The sequence below is a fragment of the Trichoplusia ni genome, chromosome 5, assembly GCF_003590095.1.
Source record: "Trichoplusia ni isolate ovarian cell line Hi5 chromosome 5, tn1, whole genome shotgun sequence".
NCBI lineage: Eukaryota > Metazoa > Arthropoda > Insecta > Lepidoptera > Noctuidae > Trichoplusia > Trichoplusia ni.
In genome coordinates, this window is record NC_039482.1 from 15,026,083 (window position 1) to 15,047,201 (window position 21,119).

General features: G+C 48.8%; 1 protein-coding gene across 1 annotated transcript; it reads right to left on the bottom strand.

The window, feature by feature from the left end:
* Positions 1-388: 388 nt before the first annotated feature.
* On the bottom strand, positions 389-20,939 carry LOC113494061. The gene is made up of 26 exons (XM_026872197.1): positions 20,531-20,939; positions 17,355-20,179; positions 16,994-17,265; positions 16,636-16,686; positions 15,601-15,717; positions 14,969-15,121; positions 14,717-14,807; positions 12,785-12,859; positions 11,810-11,909; positions 11,586-11,739; positions 11,376-11,509; positions 11,204-11,291; positions 10,631-10,729; positions 10,321-10,425; positions 8,229-9,737; positions 7,817-7,989; positions 7,539-7,644; positions 6,792-7,342; positions 6,556-6,645; positions 6,202-6,465; positions 3,954-4,097; positions 3,529-3,714; positions 2,769-2,881; positions 2,485-2,561; positions 2,015-2,148; positions 389-1,446 (listed from the first exon to the last, which is right to left on the bottom strand). The coding sequence occupies exons 1-26, from the start codon at positions 20,612-20,614 to the stop codon at positions 1,384-1,386; spliced, it is 7,758 nt and encodes a 2,585-aa protein (XP_026727998.1). The 5' UTR covers positions 20,615-20,939; the 3' UTR covers positions 389-1,383.
* Positions 20,940-21,119: the final 180 nt, after the last annotated feature.

Below are 21,119 nucleotides of genomic sequence, written 5' to 3' on the forward strand. Positions count from 1 at the left end.
GACAAATATTTTAATTGCTTTTCTATCTTATCTAGAAGGCAATAACCAAACTCATAACTGAACATTTTATAGACCCATCAGCAGTGTCATAAGTGTCATAACTAGAAAAATGCTAAAAATCGCGGATCATACATGGTTTGTGATTCGGGTGCCTCTTAGTGCGCCCCTATCACTGGGTAACCGGCCCTCACTACGTCTCCGGACACCTATCCATATATTTTTTACGAATATATTTTCTGATAGGTTACTAAAATATTTAGTCCTGAGTAATTTCGTCGAACACAAGAATCCTGTTGAGCTGTTGTATTTCTTATCTGAAAACAATATTTCGACATTCGTGGACAGTGTCTGGTGACTTCTGAATTTGATATTTCAATAAAACACTTCATAAGCATAACATAATAAACATTTTATTTAAATATTTCCATAAGATTTGAATCATATTATAATACATTGCAATCTACGCGCTTCCGCCTGTTCTTTCTCCAATATACATATAAACCAGAACTAAACACTTTTATACAAACGAACATGTATCGTCGGCGTTACTTTACTAAGGCATTAAACATTTTATACAACCTGTCGCATGAAGCGCCCTCTTTACATAGAAAACATTCGCTATCTATACATCTGCTTATCTAAGAGACCAGAGAAAATAAAGTCATGAATATCAGTTACTGTCTAGCAGAGAACAAAAGGAAATAAGAAAAGACGAAGCGACTTGTCACCGCCGCGGCGACCAGCTCGCCCGCGCGGGCCACTAAATATTCGCTAATAACAAACATCAAATAATAGAAATCATTAATTTAATTATTTTATTAATTAATACATTTTCTCACAATCGATTGAATCAAAATACCATTGGTTCCTAACTATAATTTAACATAAATTCCAAATTCAATAAGACATTGAGTATACACAGAAAAAAAACAAGATAAATTTTAACGGAACAAGCGAGTGAAGACTTAAAATATATGTATGAGCAACGCGACGTCATATCACAAGCGTCGGCGGTTACACCGGCCGCTCAGCACAGGGCCAATTATTGAAAAACTCAATTATTACCATTATTTTTTCCAACATTATAAGAATTGTACCAAACCTAGTGACCTTTTAATCCATTACTGTGCCAATCCGAGCATCGCTACAAAGTAATGTAAACTTAACGACGTATGTATGCGTGTGTGTGCGTCGGCGGCGCTCGACACCAAACATAACTAGTTGGGTGGGAGCGGTCAGCTGACACTTATTCGTTGCAAATCCCCTTCGCGGGATATTATATTGTTATTTGATCGATAGTCATTTACATAATTTCGATATTTTGCTGGTCTCATACAAGTTGATTGGCCAAACATGTGATGTCGTCGCGAGGAGTGGTCTCCGCTAGATGCCGCTGTGCATATAGGTCTCGTCGTCAGTCGCCACCATCGACGGATCGTATATGCCCTGAAAACATTAATACGTCCATCAAATTTGTTCGCATAGGCACCAAGTCTCAGAAATAGGAAGTTGCATAAATAAGTTTCAAAAACCTGTATTTTACTTTTCGAAATACTGTCAGGGGCTATGAACGTTACATTACTACTGTGGAAGTGTGACATTTGGTTTAAGCCTTTACAGCTGAAAGTACAACAACTGCTACAGGTTTGTGTTAATAGACTTGCTTACTGTTAGTGTCCGTTCGGCAGACTGTCCGCTTCCTAGCAGCGTGCAAGGGTACAAGTATAAATGAAATAAATTGATAATTTTCATGTTTTCCTGTTGTCAAGACTTTGACTACGCTACTACGATTAATCCAAGTATACCTCGTCTGGGTCCGCATCTGAGATCGGGGAGGGAGGGGGGGACTCGGAGGGGAGGGCGGGATCATTACTTCGATTGCCTCTGGGCGTTCAAAGTCGACAGCCTGGGTTTTATTATAAGTTAGAGTGACTGACAAGGGCAAGTTATGGAAAAAGGTAGACTACATATTGTAATTAGTAATAGTATCGGCGGCTGCAAGATGTGCGCATACCTGTGGCTGCGGGGCGGGCACGAAGTAGTTGGCGGGAGCCGCGGGAGGGGGGGGCGCCAGCAGCTCCCCCCCCGCGGGGGGGCGGGGGGCGGCGCCCGACGGGTTGAACACGTCCACGTACGACTTCTTTATATCTGCACATATACGACAGCTTTCACCTCCACTGTTTTTAGATCCACCATCATTTACCAACCACTATTAACCTCTTTTCAAAAGTGAGGTTCATTAGGGTATGGTTCACTAGTCTTATAAAAAGTAAAAGTAAGTAGATACTACTTCTTCGTGGCGGCCGAAGGAAGTACCATTTTAACTTTTTAACATTACAAAAAAAATGTTTAATCGACTTGATTATTACACAGATAAACGAGTTTTAGAGGTCACCATGACACACCCACTGAGCGCGACGTGTCGCGGGTTTGATTTCCGCTTTATGTAGTAGTTTAAAAAAAAGATCCCAGAGGGTTACTCACGTCTTCCTTTCTGCATCTTGAATATGTTGGAGACGGGCGCGGCGGGCGGGGCCCCGGGCCCGGGCGGGGCCGCGCTCCTGTAACACGCGCACTTACTATTGCTGCTTTATCAACTGCGAGACACTCGAGCCTCGTCGAGGGCTGTCGCTGAGAGCTCATGTCATATATATTCAATTTGAATACAGTTTTAAAATGAAATTTTTGGAGCAATATTGAAAAATAACACAGACAGATAATGAATTAAAGAGAAACATTATAAATGTATTAGCATGTAGTGTACTGACTGCATGGCCTGGCGCAGGTCCTGCGTCCTGGGCGGCGGCGGCGGCGGCGAGTCCGCGTCGTCGGCGTCCCCGTCCAGGTTGCGCCAGCGCTTCGTGTCCGGGTCCCACACGATCTGCGCAACACACCACGCACACCGCTCACATATGAAAACGTGCAAGTCTTCACGATCATGTTTGTACTTATGTGTGTATAGTAACTTGAAAATATCAGCAATAAAAGACATACAGTGTGAGATACATTTATTGAAAATATATACATAAATATAATACGGAACCAGTTAATATTTAACTATTTATATAAACATAATGCAGATAGATATCAAAAGGATAATATATAAGGATATAGAAGTAATATATAAGGATAATATACGGTCCGATTAAACCAAACAGTTACTCACTAGTAAAATGGATTCTAGCTAGATCATTATTTAATTTTCACACATTGTATAATGCAAGATTAAGAAGGTAAATTTTGTTTTGGATATTTTTTTTTTGTTGTGTTTGGAATTTGCTCCTATCTAATATTTTTTTAAAGATCTCGTAAACAGTGACTCATCCCAGGTGAGAAACTACATAGTTCATACCAACGCTATAATAACACACGCCAAACAAAATGGGATACAAAGTATAATACCAGAGACCAGCAACGACACGACAAAAACGCTACTTTTTAAATTAGAGAAATCTGATCGGACAGGCGGCAACAGATAATATCGTGTTAGAGTAAAGTGGGCATGTCGCGCGCGGCCCGGACACTCACGGAGGGGTTCTTGTCGTCCGGCAGGATCATCTGGTTCGGAGGGCGCAGCGACAGCTTGGTGAGGATACCGCCCAACCAGCCGCCGCCCTTGCCCTTGCCGTCCTTGCCGCCTTCCTCCTTGGTTTTCGATTCTTGCTTCTTGCCCGCCTTCGCAGCGTCTGCGTCGGGCTCGGCCTGCTGCTGTTGCTGTTCACACAAACATTATCATGAACATCGCGCTCCGCACCTGTCCGCATGCACGCCTAGTATCTGGAGGACCCCGGACCTCACCCTATTACTGCAGCACTTTAGTTTAGACTGTGGATAGAAGATAGAAGTGTGGATTCTAACCAATTATTTGTCGTCCTGGCTTATTGCTACAATGGGAAGAAATGCATTTTAGTTTTTATAAAAAACAGGTTGCGCACAAAGCATGCGGTACTCACGTCAGCGTCGGGTCTGTCGTCGTAGTCGTAGAAGGGCGCGCGTGGGCGGGCCTCGCCCGGCATGGTGATGGTGGGCGGAGTCTCGGCGGCCGCGCCCCCTGCCCCGCCCCCGGCGTCGCCCACTTCCGCCGCCTCGCGCTCGCCCTGTGCACACACACACACAGTAGCGACGGCACTACGCTCGCTCGCCAATCTTCTCTCACCACAACTTTTCACGAATGTGTGTTGTGCGAGCTTGCGTAGTGATAATCATACCATTATATATTATATAATACAATTCTGATTAGTGCACAGTTCCTTGATTCCAACATTAATAAGGCAAACCAACGACCGTTGGCAAATCAAATTTATTGATGCGTCATCACGAAATTATAAAACATAACGATTACAACTCAGAATGTGGTATTTTTAATCATTTCATACTCAATCTAAGCATGTTTATACAAGTACAAGGAATACGTTAAGTTATCATGTTAGAGATGCGGCAACGTGCGACGATCACCCACAGAACAAAGTGATTTTACCCACAGGCTACTCTAAAGCCACACTTGTTGACATTGCTAACTAAGGAAGTTAGATATAAGCCGAGTATAGTCCACACGTCGGTGTTAATCATTCAAGGGGGGCACCACACACGATACGTAGTATAACACTCGATACAAAAACGTCGTCATCTATGTTTTTTAACATCTTATCATCATATCATCGTCTCATTTTATTGTAATTTTACAAATCTTCTATAAATTAGACAACTTGGGTCATACAGTTACTGATTCACAAAACGAGGTCACTGTGGAAAGGGGGGGGTTCATCCATGAATACAAATTGGGCAACGTTATCAGTCCACGGCAGGAATTTAGGAAAACTACACTGTATCACTCAACATTTAATTGTAGTTAACAATGTTTTATACAATCACTAAAGTGATAACTGTTAGGTAACAACGATATTTTAGACGATAGAGCGGAACAATACGTTAATGGCGTGTATATAATGAAATATGATATAGTAAAAAAAATGATATACAATAACTTACATAGTAATGGTTAACATTCTTATTTTTGGTGTATAAAGTAACTTTAATAAATTAATACAATTTAAAAGCAGATCAATAAATATCACAGCGTGTACTTATAAAGTGAAATTGTCACTAAGCGTTACATGAGCCAAGAGCTGTGAGAGCGGTGGGGGAGTCTATATGAAGATGACGGGCTCGTCGATGTCGTAGGTCTTGGGCCCGGCCACGTAGTAGCGCGCGTCCGGGTCCTGCGGCCAGGCCGGGCCCCGGGCCGCGGCCGCCCGGCGCGCCAGGATGGCCTCGAAGCGGTCGAGGCTGCGCTCTATGGTCCGGCGCAGCTCGCGGCGGTGCGCGGCGGGCGCCAGCGCGGCCGCGCCCAGCGGCGTGGGCTCGTCGATGGGGAACGTGCCGCCGAACACCAGCGGCTTGTAGGCGTCGCGCGCCCCGCCCGCGCGCCCCCGCGCCCGCGCCCACGAGTCCACCGTGCTGCAGATGAGGCGCGGGGGCGCGGCGGGCGCGGCGGGGGCGCGCGCGGCGGGGGCGCGCTCGGCGGGGGGCGCGCGCAGGCGGCGGCGCAGCGCGGGCTGGCCGAGCCCGGCCGGCTCCGGGAGCTCGGCCAGCTCCGGGAGCTCGGCGGGCGCGTGCTTGGGACTGGCGGAGGGCGCGACGCGCGCGGTCGGAGGGGCGCGGGGGCGGGGCTGCGCGGCCGCCGCCCTCTGCTGCCCGCCCACACAACACGTTAGAATCTCGCCGCGAGTGAGTCGGCTCTACGGGCCCGCGTCGAACCGACCACTGGCCGGCACACACGCGGACACAGATGGCGACGACGACCGTCACAAAAAGGCAAGAGATTGAGCCGGCGATGTGTGATGTCGCCGACGTGTGGAACGACGGTTTGAAGCGCGACTTTGATTTATACTCGGCTTATATTATTTGCAAAATCAATGTAAATGGGTGATTTAACATTAACATTTGTAAACAAACCACCACTCATTAGCCATCTAATTAGAGCTACATCTAGATTACTAATATTAAGAAATATATGAGTACTTTACTTATCGACATAATCCAGACTTACGATCATCGTTTTGATATTTCAATTATAAATGAAAATAGCTCTTTAATGCATACATTGCTTCTAAATTTTCAATAAATTCATTTCTCATTAGGTAAATTTATTGGCAGCAGATGGTAGAATTCCGAAGAATCTAGCGGGCGTGTGATACCAACCTGCGAGTATCCGTATCCCTGCTGCGGCTGCCAGTAGGGCTCGGCGTAGGTCTGCGCGTGTTCCTCGGTGCGCTGCCACTCGTCGTAGCCGGCGTAGGGCGCGGGGGGCGCGGGCTGCGGGGGCGCGGCCTGCGGGGGCGCGACCGGCGGGGGCGCGGGCGGGGGCGCGGCCTGCGCGGGCGCCGCGTGGTACTGCGGCGGCTCGGCCTGCTCCTCCGGCGGCGGCGGGTAGGACGGCACTGACGCTGGGTACTGCTGCGCCTGCTGGGAAATAGTATGAGCATGTTGTAAACATGTATATTATAATTTTGAGGCTTTAGCTGTGACTCCTGCCCGTCGACTCAGTATACACACCTGCTGGTCCCAGGCGTATTGCTGATTGTGCTGCGGTTCCAAGTAGCCGTTGTTGTGTTGCGGTGTGGTCTGTTGTGACGCGGTCTCCGCCTGTATGGAATAACATGCGCACACGCACACAACTCACAGTTAAAATTCGATACAAGGATTGTACGAAATTGAAGGTTATCGTTGGTATCATTGAGTTAGTAGATATCGTAACACACAAAAAATAAGTAAGTTGAGTCGGCACGTACGTGCATGACGTTGGCGAGACTGGTGACGTCAGCGAGCCACTGCTGCGCGTGTCGCGGGCTGGGCTCGGCGCTGTCGGCGTCGTCCGCGCTGCCGGCCTCCGCGCCCGCGCCCAGCGCCGGGTCGTGGTACTTCAGCCTGTCGGCCAGCGTGGCCAGGTTGGACACCAGCAGCGGCGAGTAGAGCGCGGGCTGGCGCGTGACGGCGCGGGCCGCGGCCTCGCAGTAGGCCAGCGCGCGCTCGTACAGGCCGCAGTCCAGCAGCCGCACCGCCAGCAGCAGCTTGTAGGCCTGCAGCTCGGCCAGCACGAACTGCTCCTGGTGCAGCGACTTGGCGTACTCGTACACCTCGGTGGCGAACAGCGCGCGGTTGGTGGCGAACTGCTGCAGCGTGGCGGCTCGCGGCTCGCCCAGCAGCAGCGACAGGCGCGGCGGCGCGGCGGGCGGCGGAGTCCCGCCCAGCGGCGCCAGCGGGTGTCGCGCCGGGGCCACGCCCGCCGCCACCCAGCAGAACTGCGCCGAGTACAGCAGCCCGCGCGCCGACAGGCTGTCCCCTGCATACACCACACGACACATATTCCAGATGGATAGCCAAGATCCAATTGTTATTTTAAAGTAATGTAACAATTATATACACGTACAAAATGAATCTTTATAGATATCGTCTGATAATAAAAAAAAAATATTTTTTGTTATCAGACGTCAGAGCGGAATGAATGAGTTAGTGTTGTGGCCGCGGCCGCCACTCACCGAGCTGCGTGAGCGTGCGCGTGTCGGTGTCGGGGTGCGCGGTGGGGTTGGCCAGCAGCATGGCGGCGTGCGGCCGCCAGTCGCCCCAGCGCTCGTCTGACACGCACTGCGTACACAAATTATTATTACTTTATTAATTCTATTCTCCTTCTCTCTTTATTGCATACTTATCAAAGTGTGTTTATAAGTTAAGTGATATCCTGAAAGAGGTCTCCATGCGTTCTAGCGAGTCCGCGCGGGGCAGGCTGGCAGGAGTGAGACAGTAGTGCGATACGTACGGTGGCGGCGGGGGGCGGCTGGTGCGCCAGCGCGGCGTGCAGGGTGTGCAGCGGGTCCGCGCGGGGCAGGCTGGCAGGAGTGAGACAGTAGTGCGATACGTACGGTGGCGGCGGGGGGCGGCTGGTGCGCCAGCGCGGCGTGCAGGGTGTGCAGCGGGTCCGCGCGGGGCAGGCTGGCAGGAGTGAGACAGTAGTGCGATACGTACGGTGGCGGCGGGGGGCGGCTGGTGCGCCAGCGCGGCGTGCAGGGTGTGCAGCGGGTCCGCGCGGGGCAGGCTGGCAGGAGTGAGACAGTAGTGCGATACGTACGGTGGCGGCGGGGGGCGGCTGGTGCGCCAGCGCGGCGTGCAGGGTGTGCAGCGGGTCCGCGCGGGGCAGGCTGGCAGGAGTGAGACAGTAGTGCGATACGTACGGTGGCGGCGGGGGGCGGCTGGTGCGCCAGCGCGGCGTGCAGGGTGTGCAGCGGGTCCGCGCGGGGCAGGCTGGCAGGAGTGAGACAGTAGTGCGATACGTACGGTGGCGGCGGGGGGCGGCTGGTGCGCCAGCGCGGCGTGCAGGGTGTGCAGCGGGTCCGCGCGGGGCAGGCTGGCAGGAGTGAGACAGTAGTGCGATACGTACGGTGGCGGCGGGGGGCGGCTGGTGCGCCAGCGCGGCGTGCAGGGTGTGCAGCGGGTCCGCGCGGGGCAGGCTGGCAGGAGTGAGACAGTAGTGCGATACGTACGGTGGCGGCGGGGGGCGGCTGGTGCGCCAGCGCGGCGTGCAGGGTGTGCAGCGGGTCCGCGCGGGGCAGGCTGGCAGGAGTGAGACAGTAGTGCGATACGTACGGTGGCGGCGGGGGGCGGCTGGTGCGCCAGCGCGGCGTGCAGGGTGTGCAGCGGGTCCGCGCGGGGCAGGCTGGCAGGAGTGAGACAGTAGTGCGATACGTACGGTGGCGGCGGGGGGCGGCTGGTGCGCCAGCGCGGCGTGCAGGGTGTGCAGCGGGTCCGCGCGGGGCAGGCTGGCAGGAGTGAGACAGTAGTGCGATACGTACGGTGGCGGCGGGGGGCGGCTGGTGCGCCAGCGCGGCGTGCAGGGTGTGCAGCGGGTCCGCGCGGGGCAGGCTGGCAGGAGTGAGACAGTAGTGCGATACGTACGGTGGCGGCGGGGGGCGGCTGGTGCGCCAGCGCGGCGTGCAGGGTGTGCAGCGGGTCCGCGCGGGGCAGGCTGGCAGGAGTGAGACAGTAGTGCGATACGTACGGTGGCGGCGGGGGGCGGCTGGTGCGCCAGCGCGGCGTGCAGGGTGTGCAGCGGGTCCGCGCGGGGCAGGCTGGCAGGAGTGAGACAGTAGTGCGATACGTACGGTGGCGGCGGGGGGCGGCTGGTGCGCCAGCGCGGCGTGCAGGGTGTGCAGCGGGTCCGCGCGGGGCAGGCTGGCAGGAGTGAGACAGTAGTGCGATACGTACGGTGGCGGCGGGGGGCGGCTGGTGCGCCAGCGCGGCGTGCAGGGTGTGCAGCGGGTCCGCGCGGGGCAGGCTGGCAGGAGTGAGACAGTAGTGCGATACGTACGGTGGCGGCGGGGGGCGGCTGGTGCGCCAGCGCGGCGTGCAGGGTGTGCAGCGGGTCCGCGCGGGGCAGGCTGGCAGGAGTGAGACAGTAGTGCGATACGTACGGTGGCGGCGGGGGGCGGCTGGTGCGCCAGCGCGGCGTGCAGGGTGTGCAGCGGGTCCGCGCGGGGCAGGCTGGCAGGAGTGAGACAGTAGTGCGATACGTACGGTGGCGGCGGGGGGCGGCTGGTGCGCCAGCGCGGCGTGCAGGGTGTGCAGCGGGTCCGCGCGGGGCAGGCTGGCCAGGAAGCGCGCGGCGGCGGCGGCCCGGGCGCGGCGCCCGCACGCCGCCGCTAGCGACAGCGCGTGGCCCCACAGCCCGCGAGACATCGCCCACTCTGCGTAACACGCACATTCTTAAGGATTATGTCCAAGTGGGATAAGAGACATAAGGTCATATTGCAATATCAACTCGGAAAACTCAATTTTCACTATATCGCCTTTATAAATCAATCTTCTCTATCCGTGTAACCGAAGCAGACTAGCTCCCAAATATTGGAGAAGCCGTCAGAGTGTGAGGGGCGAGAAAGGCGAGAGGAGCGAGAAGGTGGACGACGACCCAGAAGCGCGAGGCCCGGGGGTCACCCGCGCCGCAGCCGGGCTCGAGCTTGTGCCGAGTCGAACCGTTTACGTTACGGGTCCTAATAGAGTGTAGAGTTTCATACAAAGAATACCAAATAGCTCCAATAGATACATCTGCTGCGGGTTCGTATACGTATCAGTAAATCTATGCAGTCTGATGCCTAGGACTCTGTCTAGGACTTCTATGAATGAAATTTAATGCCTTCCGCGTAGGGCCACTAATTTGGGACGACAAATCATAAATTGGCTGACAGACGAATTTTTTGAAGTAAATCCAGTCGATATAATGATCAAAATCTATTATTGGTGTAAGTACAGTAACAGGCAGGACAGTCGTACCGAGTGCCTCGTGCATGTTCCCGTACAGCAGCAGCTCGCGCAGCTTGTCCAGCGCGGCGCGCTCGTCACCCGCCGGCGCGCTCGGCGAGCTCAGCGACTCCTGGTCTGCACAGACAACAGTCAACACACGGGGCTATAGTCAAACAAACCTTGCTGATAGTTATGAAAAACATATATTTTTCTAGAGATGGCACACATAAGTTGTATGTTCAAATTATAGGTGGTAAATACATTATTCATTGCATTTTAATAAAAATGTAGTTTAGTGGAGGTAGTTCTTCGTACTTATTGAGAACAACAAGAGACTTACTTAAGTTTTCTGACATCGACAAGGACGGCTGATCAGGCGACGAGGTGCGGAGCTCGTCGTCGCGGGCCTCGGCCGACGCGCACGAGCCCCGCCGGCTGGCTGCGGACACACAGGCGCTACAGGACGACACGCACCCGGCTGTGGGTGCCGTCCTGCCGGGCCAGGCGGATGTGCGAAGGAAAAGCGCGGACACACTACATAACGGGCATAGACACTCCGTTCTACTTAAACCAAAGCGGGAGGAGTCATTTGACGATTTACAATCCGAACAAGATAAAAGGTATGGAGCTCTGCGTACACACACGTATAAAGTTAAATATGTTACTTAAAATTTGTCATGTACGTTTACAACAAATTCTAAATAAAGTAAATATAGAGATGTTATGTAAATACACCCCTTGCAGAATTTTAGTCTGGGCACACTTATTGATAAAATCGGTGGCACTCAAGAGCTGAAACCGTAATGCCTGAGGAGGAACATCAGAATATACTAAAGCCGCCTTGAGCAGTCTGAGTTAGTCACGGATGTCTGCTTGACCCGTCGCGCCAGCGACTGAGATACGATAGACTTACCATTATGTGATTTAGTCGACGGGAGTTTGTACTCGAATTCCTTTGTGTTCTTCATCAGGAGTTCTGCTATATCAGAGCCAACCACTACCTGCAAAATTTATTCCGTTAGTAGGTCACGTCGGACAAGCCTGATGTGTGATACCTACTGATAGTAAAGCCGACATCTGTTTACCCCGTTCTGCCTGAGCATGAGCGCCAGCAAATCCCAGAGCAGCACGTAGCCGGTGACGTCACGCGCGCCCTCTCGCTCCGCGTTGCGAATGCGCAGGTTGCAGTAGTCGATTACGCTTTTCTTGTGCGTCACACCTGCAAGCAGCTTGCGGTCAGAACGGTGGGCGAGGGCGAGCGCGATGTGAGCGGGCGGGGGTGGGGGGGGCAGTACCTCTGAGCAGCGGGCCGGGGAAGGCGGCCAGGTCGGCGGCGTCGGGCAGGTGCGCGGCGGCGGCGCGCAGCGACAGCACGTGCACGGTGGCGGGCGCGCCGTCCACGGGCCACGACGGCCGCACCAGCACCACGTCGCGCGACGCCACGCTGCCCTGCGACACCCAGCCACCAGCGTCAGCCACGGCCGGCGCGCCCTGCGGCCGCCGGCGCGGCTCTACTCACCTTGATGTGCGCCGTAGAGAATCTCAGCGGAGTCATTCTCTCCGACCGTACCGTGGACTCCTCGAGGTGAAGGTTCAGCGACATGTCCGTATTGAGATCCCTGGCGTCAGATCAAACTTCTTATAATAATCTTCATAATAAAATAACGATTGATAATATGCCAGCATTGGTTTTGGTTAATATTTTATCACAACTTGTTGCTGATGATATTTCCAATATACTTTGTTAGCCTATATCTTTTATATCCCATGGATATAGACAATTTTTCCATACATTTTTTTTAGGCCATTTATCATGGCCTTTTTTTGTCAAACATTTTTGAGCTTTCAGTTCAAGTTCAGCCTGCGCACATGATTTTTTATAACACACGAAAAAATGCTTTCAATTGCAAACCGTTTCAAATGGCTAAACATCGTGGCCAGGAGAAGATCCGAGCAGCTGTTTTGCTGAACATAATATTGGAAACGATCTTTCAAAAATAAAGTGTAACTAAAGGTATCGTAAAAGTCCTATTTGCTTCGTCATGATACTAATACCAATGGTAATAGTTTGGAATACAAATAATTATTTTACTCCAAACGAACACCAATTTTCTAATATTTAATTTGAAATTTTCGTTTATGAGTGGTATTCGTTCGGAATAGAAATTTACTGGGATAATTAATGAATACCAGTGCAGCAGTGGTATTCGTTTTTGGTATTAGAAAGGAATAGATCGTTATTCGCATATTTGTAGGTATATTTATTCAGTACCCAAGACTATCTACAATGAAAAGCGACAAGAGTGCAATGAGTTGTGAATAAGCAAAAAAATATATATTTAAAAAAATGCATAAGCGAGTGATCCGATTTAATGTTCACATTACCTTCGTAGCACACGTGTATACACGTGCACATGGTAGCCGTGTTATACTACTGTTATACTACTGACTGAGGTAGTTTAAAGATATAAGACTAGAGGCTAGTGCGTGGTACCTGTCGGAGAGGTCTGTGCGCAGCGAGGGCGCGTCCCGCAGCGAGCCCGCCTTGTCCGCGTGGTACCCGTAGTACCTACACACGTCACTCGTCACCACTCCGCCCCCCCTCCCAACATCTCTCAACCGCGGCGCTAACCCAACGCTGTTCTACACTACCCACCCGCGCACTGTAACCACGTCACTGAGTCTATTCCAGTGCTCATTAACGCAAACGTAAGCTGGGAGTGGATGGTCAGCTCTTCGCGAAGACTCGTACTCGTATCTTCTAATATATAAAATTTCCGTGTCACGATGTTAGTTACCGTACTCCACCGATTTTTACCAAATTTTATATGCGTATTCAGTAGGTCTGAGAATCGACTAACATCTATTTTTTCATACCCCTAAGTGTTAAGGGTTGCTCACACTAAACAAAAAAATGTTATTTTTGGGACGAAATTTTTTTTTTTTATAATGTGGCATTAAAAAATACATACAACTCGAAATAATTTATGAGGCCAAACAACGTTTGCTGGGTCAGCTAGTATTTGTATATTATTTCTTTACACTATTCCTACATAAAATTAACCGTAAATGCTTTATGGTTGAAGACTTCTTTCTTATATTATTTTCGTCTGATTACTGTAGTACTGACTAACGTGATAGAAACCACATAGACCGTATTAAAGTCACATTGACATTTTAAACAAAAGTAAGCATTCGCCGTGTTAGCGTTACAACATCTGTCACAGCAACAACTTTTCTGAACTGTTATTAATATTAATCCACACAACAAGTCTGTCCCGCGTGTTTTAGCGATCCTGAGGAGCAGCCCTTCATCTATGATATACGGTCTATATTTTTATAGTATCTATTGTGAGACTGATTCATTACTAAATTACCAAGCGGAGTCCTCAATAATGAGCTGACGCGGCGATATGGTATGTTAAAAAAGGGCGAATTTACAATAATTTAAAATTAACAATAACCATTTTAAATGCGCTTAGGTATGGCATCAGCTCGTTCTTCGATTCCAACTATATCGCACCTGTTCAATGCAATACGATCGAATACGTTTTGCTGACCCAGCAATCGAATACAGCGCACTAAGCGCGCAGCGATAGACAGTGCAGTTTCGGACAGCAAACCGGACAGCAAATTGTGGCAAAATGCTTTCCCTTCATTGGTTCTCTTCAGTTCTGGGAATAGCAAAAAGACGCAGGGAACCAAACTTGTAGCTATTTTATGGTCATTGCAAGATTATCATAAGATGCCAGTACCTTTGTAGTTATTCGTGAAATCTCCTGTGAAGAGCCCTCATCAGTGGTATCCAGTGCTTAGGTGGTGTCATGTTCATGAAACTTATTCAAGGACGTGCAACATGTTAAAATCGCACAACGTTTCGTTTCTTATCAGGCTTAATCAAGTAAGTCGTATCAGAAGATGACTATTCATTAATACATGATTCGATGCGTATATAATTACGCATCGCATATGAAATGCTGGTGTTAGCGATGGCTGAGAGATGTTATTCTGATGAAAACTATTTTAAGATTTAGATTTTTATGGAATGTTTATTATTAGTTGTTAATATTTGCCATCATTTTGAAATGAAAAATGAATACATCAAGTGTTTTTCTTTTAAACAATATTTACAGGGATCATTTAAAAACATCTTGACGTAAGACCAGTGAAGCGTGGCAAACGATTATATTAATAATGGAGTGTATATTAGTACTGATGGCAACCGTGACTGCATCCTCCAAAAGGGGATCTAGGGCAAAGGTCTAAATAGTATTGTGATTGTGTGCTCTAGTGATCAACATAGTATTTACAGCGTAAGCAAAGATGCAAATGTTGTGTGTGTTTGTAACATATTTGTAAGTGTGGGTGTGTGGGTGTGTGGGTGTGTGGGTGTGCGAGTGTGCGGGTGTGCGGGTGCGGGACTCACGTGTCGGGCTTGAGGCCGGCGGCGCTGGAGCGGCCCGAGTGCGCGCTGCCCAGCTCGTCGCGCCGCGCCTCGTACGCCAGCCCCGGGAACTCTGCACACACACACGCCTCCTTAGTACTGTACTTAGTACTCACAAGACAGATAGTTCGTAATTGTTTTTTTTTTGCAAGTATTTGAAAGTAATCAAGGATTATTTATTGTAGTGTAGAGTAGGGCAAGGGGCATTTGAATGAGGATGTATGAGGGTCTGACCGTCGTAGGCGGCGGCGGGCTGGGCGCGCGGCGCGGCGCGGCCGGCCATGAGCTGCTTGTACAGCTGCATGTAGGCGGCGGGGTTGCTGAGCCGCAGCTGCTCGTAGTACTGGTACTGCGCGCGCTGCGCCAGGTACGGGTCGCCGCCGTACTCTGCGCACAACATCACCACTGCGTTACACCTTCCGCTGCTACTTATTAATTAACTGACATCACTGATGTATACAACCGTCCAGCGGTTGGCATCCGTCATAGTGGAAAATACATAATAAAAGTTAAACCGTCACATATTACAATCATAACATAATTTCATTTTCTTTGACAACACAAGTGTTATTGCAAAACGCGACTTTCCATTAGTTCTGCTCACACGTATGCACATTTTAAACTGTTGAAACTAAACTATGTGTTCCGAGTCATCATATAGTACATATATAGTATGAGTATGCACATATACGCAAAATTTCTGCAGTTTTGCAAGAAACTCAAATCACACGAAGACTTTATGTAGTGAATCTAGTAGGCTTTTAGTAAAAAATATTTATACAAGAGGAAGTGATTAAGCTAAAAACCGGCACATTTCGGGTAATCAAGATAAACAATGAGTAGTGAGTAGCATGTTGCGCGCTCACCGTCGTAGAAGGGCTCGGCGGTGCGGCGCGCGCGGCGGGCGTCGCGCCGGCGCGGCGCCTCCTCGTCCGTGGCGGTGTGCTCGCGGGACTCCGGCCGCGACGGCGACGAGAACTCGCCTGACACATGCCACCAACTTGTTACTACGCACCATCACACAATAACTAACTACATCTGAACACAAACCCGGTTTAGCTATTTAAATAGATATTACGTGATCACTAGAAAACATTCAAAACGACGGCAAATAAATTGAATGTTTATTCCATCGAGTAGTTTTTTACTTGCATGGAGATAAAATGGAGACAAATGCCTGTACAGATAGATATGTATGTCATAGAGATAAACTTGTTCGGAGAGTCGTTACTAGATCAATATGGATAACACAGGCACGAGATTGATACGCTGAGATCGACGGTTATCGATTCCTGGATTATTTGCTAATAATGTTGTATGTAGTACCAACTTGCTAAGTAATTGTTTAAATATTCATGAGTGAACAGCGACCAGTCGAGCACACCGATGAATATGTTTCTACATTCACCGCAAGGTGTACCCTAATGTATGTGTCAGTATCAGAGGTCGTGTGGATAATCGCTGAGCACTTTGGTAGCATGATTGTAAGTCGAATGTAAGCAACCGATTGCCATGTGCATAGTAATCAAATTCCTTAGTTATCAAAAATCGCATTGATTCATTCAAACATTTACAAAAATTCTTAATAGGTTAAAGAAAACGTACAAATATTATGAAACGCTGCAATAAGTACTTTTTTTTAGATGAACATGTAGTTTACTTATATTACCGAGGGTAAAATTAAGTGTCAGAATGAAAGCTTTCAAATGTGTTATGAATACAGATCCAAACACGTGGCATGCATATCTTGCAGACGCGCCACAGTTCAAACGACTTCGTCCATGGTCAGCACACTTTACTAATCCCCGATGGCTAGGACCATGGACAAAGTCAGTGAGAACCGCAGGGCGCGGCACTGAGCAACATTCACCACTTGGCACATATAAGTAGCGTGTTTGTACCTTGTTTCATACAACTATCATTAGTTTTTGCATCGCTCGAGAATGTCACAACTGTAAAATAAATATAATATATTGTCAGTCAGTTAGTCGATCATATATTAATAAAAGAAACGCTACTCGTGTAGTAAAGAAGAGAAGAATAAATAAATAATAAAACCCGTTGGATGTAAAATTAAAGTAGTAATCTGAGCTTGGAGCTATACTAGAGTCATATCAAAACTAGCTTGTCAAGTTCCATCGTCCTAAATGACTTGCGAATTGTCAATTAAGTACATACAAGTGATTACGAATTAATGTTAATATAAGTTTGTGGCCCAAGATAATGGGATGTAAGTAGTGTGTAGCAGTGTGTAGTCACCTCTCCGCTGGTCGTGCTTGTCGCGCTGCTGGCGCAGGTTGCCGTACTTGCGCGAGGGGTCGATGTCGCGATAGCTGCGCTCGTGGCGCTCGCGGTAGCGTTCCTCGCGGCGCCGCTCGTGTCGCTCGTGCCGCTCGTGTCGCTCGCGGTCGTCGTCGTATCGTCTTTCTCGCTCTATCGTGTTGTATCGCTCGCTGCGATCTCGCTCGTCACCATAACGCCGATCCTTGTCCTTCGGACGTGGCGGTTTCGACGAGCCCTCACGGTGGCGCCTACAATATTATTTCAGATTATATTAATTGAAGACTTGACATAAACAGTAAGAGGTGTTTGGTTTGTGCTAGTTAGTTTGTATGGTCACCTTCGATCTCTCTCCCGGTCGCTGTAGTAGTCGGTGTCTTCGGTCTCGTATCGCTGGCTGCGCGTGCTACGACGCAGTCTGCGCGCGCCCGGGCTGTCGTCGCGGTCGCGGCGCTCGCGCGTATATCCGTCTCGCTCGCGGCGGTCCTTCTCGGTGCGTTTATCGTCCCTGACAGACCTTCGGTCGGGGTCATATTTGCGATCCCCCCGAGAATATCTTCCATCTTTCTCGCGTTCCCTGTCTCGATCCCGCTTTTGATCTCGATCCCTCGACGATTTGTGCTTATCTCTCCTTGGCGAGGATTTGAATGCTCGGTCCCTTTCGGAGTCCTCTCCTGAAGTATTTACCCTGTTTAGAGATTGACGTCTTGAGCTAGTGGTTGGGTGATCTATAGAATCCGATAAGTCCGTCTTTCCGTCTGCGCCCAAGTCAGTTATAGTAACGTCGGCTCCGTCAAGTACTTGCTCCCTTGAAAAAGTCAATTCCGTCGAAGATATAATGCTTAGATCTTGTAAGTTTTCGCCTTCCATTGTGACCTCTCTCTGTTGCTCGTCAGGAGGGGCGGTGAAATCCGGAGAAACGTCACTAGAAACGTCTCTCGCACCAATAATGTTCCTCGGTGGATTTCTAGAACTCTGCTCAGTATAATCAGAGCCGTCGACATTCTGTTCCCGAATGTCGGAGGGGCCAGCGTCAGTAGGCATCGAGAACTCATGGTCCAATCCCGTAACAACGCGTTGATCATTTGCACTGGCATAGTTAGATCCTTGATACTGAGAGAACTCACCATTACTTGGCTCTCCGGGTACCATCCTATCCAATCCGATAGGTCTCCTTTCTGCTCCTCTACTTTGAGGAGGTTGAGTATAATTATCTGAGGTTTGTTGGCCCTCGGCTTGTCTGTACGGACGACTGCCACTGTCGGTTGGTTGTCCATCAATGTGTCGATCAAGGTAATTATCTCCTGTCTGGTGGTAAGCATTCTCAGCTTCTGTTTGCTGACCTGGCACCATTCTTGCCAAACCTGGAGGTGGTTCATCACCAGAAAGATTTAAGTTTTGATTATATTCAGGCTCTTGCTGGCCTACTACCATGCGCCTTAGTCCAGGAGGTGGAACTCCTCTACTGAAGTCAGTATTTTCACCATAATCACCACTAGACAAATGTGCAGTTTGCAAATATTCATTTCTATCATTCCTTGGTGCCACTTCCAAATTGTCAGGAACCTGTTGTGAAACAGGCATATGTCTGAATGCCGATATTTGTGGTTGATCTGGCCTCTCAGAATTATCTGGAGTTGTTTCTAAGTTTGCCTCAAATCCAAGTGGGACCCTGTTATGTTGTGACACCTTATTTACAACAGATGGCGATGTCAGATTGGCATTAGACGTCTGGGGAGGAAAAGCTGAAATGGCTGTTGCACTTGTTGATACCTTTGCTATTGCCTTGTGCGAAAACGGACCTGAATTCATTTTGAATGGATTCTGATTAGAGGTAGGTGGAGGAATATTTGGAGGGGGTAGAGTTGAAGAAGTTGGTGGAGCGGTCAAAGGTGGAGTTGATGTTGTAGAAGGTATAGATCCAGAGGAGACTGCTGCCACAGGAGGCATGACTGTAGACATTGTCGGCAAAGGAATGTTAGATTGTGTGGAAGGAGGGAAGTTTGCTGAAGGAACTTCTGACAGTGGTTGTATTGATGAAACAATCTCTTGAGCGTGTCTAATGTCTACTTCAGGGGCAGGATGTAATGTGTCTGTTGAAGGATTTTCATGATTAGTTAAGCTCATTTCTCGCATAGATCCAGACAACTCATCTTGACTTTCACGTCTACTGCTACTTTGAATAGTTTCAATAAGAGTTGGGTCTTCTGAAGGCCTGGACCACTCACTATTTTGTGGGAAGCCCTCATCTAAACCAACTTGAGTATAATTAAAATTAGAATTATCTGTATTTAATCCAGGGCTACTTTTACTAGAGTTTCTAGACTGATTTTCACTTCTATAAGTCCCTTCAGAGTGAGTGTGTGGACCATCACTTGATTCTTGAGACATTTGTGATTCTATTGACCACTGTGGTGTTAAATTGTCAATGTGGAAACGTTTGCCTAAAGCTAGATTTGGTAATCGCTCTTTAACAACCTCACGATCATTTAGTGTTCGCACTTCTTCTGCTTGTTGGGCAGACATATTGCTTGTACTCCTTGGAGCACCAGCTTCAGGCACAGTATTACTTTCCACTGCAGCATTTGATAATGGTAATGCAGGAGGTTCCTTATTCTCATAGTGTTGAGGCACTGGGGCAGGTTCTTTAGTATCTTTCTTGTCATCCATAGACCAGTTCCAGCTATCAGTAGTAGCAAAACTCTCCTGTATAACATTAGCATTATTGAACACCTGTTGTTGTGGTGGAACAGGTTGTTGCACAACATTTTGGGAAGCCTTCTGAGCCTGTTTAGCTGACTCTTCCCAACCCCAGTCCCAGTTGTCCTCCCAGGCATCAGCATTAGGCTTGTTTTGAGGAAAGTTCTGCTGCTGGGTTCCTTGGTTGGGATAGTAGTTTTGTTGGTAACTTTGTTGTTGAGTACTGTTATAACCTTGGCCTGTGTAGTTCTGGTTGAACTGGTTTGGATTTGTCTGCTGATAGAGCTGATTAGCATTCGTAGGATAGTCTTGCTGCTGGTAAACCTGACCATACTGCTGGTTGTACTGCTGGGGCTGGGGCTGGGGCTGCGGCTGGGCCGGCATCTGCCAGAACTGTTGGGGTTGAACATTACCCGTTGTTCCTCCTTGATAGTTGTGGTACATATTTTGTTGGTTCCCAAAAGGCTGCAATGTAAAATCAATTTGTTCACATAAAGTAAAATAGTAATAATTGTTGGACCATAAAGTATTCACTAATTTAATTTTCTCAAAAGTAACATATGTTTCAAATTATAGGTTTAACCTGATATTAAATTCGTTTAAACTTAACTAGCCACCAGTGATCCAATTACTGTAAAATATATTGGTTCTAAAAGAGCTCCAAAACTTACATTATTATTATGCACACCGAGCTGGCGAAATAAAATTGCAGCTAGAAAGTGAATGTTTATGTACCAATCATATGACGATTGTAAATCGGCACGGTTGGTCCACGTCATTGTTTACGTCTGAGCAGATATAACCTGTACGTCTTACCTGTGCCTGGGGCGCGGCGTAGGGCTGCCTGTCCGGCCCGGGAGGCGGCGCAGCGCCGCCCTGAGGCCGCTTCATCCAAGACATACTGTGCGCTTCCAATGCTTACATAACATTCATTAGAGGTTCGCTTGCATATGCTACGCCTGCGACCAACAGCGCGACGGCCCCGTTACAATCATGGAATGAAATTAAACTTGACAAATATTACTTTCACTGTCGCACCAAACGTTGTCACTTTACTAGGCCTGTGTATTTTAGTGTCTTTATGCTTCAGCTGAGCCGAGATAAGATTGTCGTATATGAGTAACTGCGTCTACTAAAGAAATTATTTTATAAATATTTTATAGAATTTGTTGACAGCAGCCCATCGATCGAAGGTGCCCTGTTGGCAGTGTCGCCATATTAATCTCCACCAATCACACGCCTTAAAATAATAATTAGAACTTATTAAAATTTGTATTTAAAAATTGTTTTAAAATTAAAGTAAAAGTTCATAAATCAATTTTGAATTAGTACAAAAAAAAACGAAAAGATATCAGACGTCTTCATTTTTACAATATTTGCTAGATAGTCTGTCGAATCAGCTGAG

Bases quoted from the DNA above. Each gene is read 5' to 3' on its own strand.
- LOC113494061 (XM_026872197.1), bottom strand. From the start codon at position 20,614: ATGTCTTGGATGAAGCGGCCTCAGGGCGGCGCTGCGCCGCCTCCCGGG. The intron at 12,860-14,716 runs GTGAGTCCCGCA...TGACGTGTGTAG, and splicing joins GCCGGCCTCAAGCCCGACAC to GTACTACGGGTACCACGCGG. The intron at 11,740-11,809 runs GTGAGTAGAGCC...TGGGTGTCGCAG, and splicing joins TCTCTACGGCGCACATCAAG to GGCAGCGTGGCGTCGCGCGA.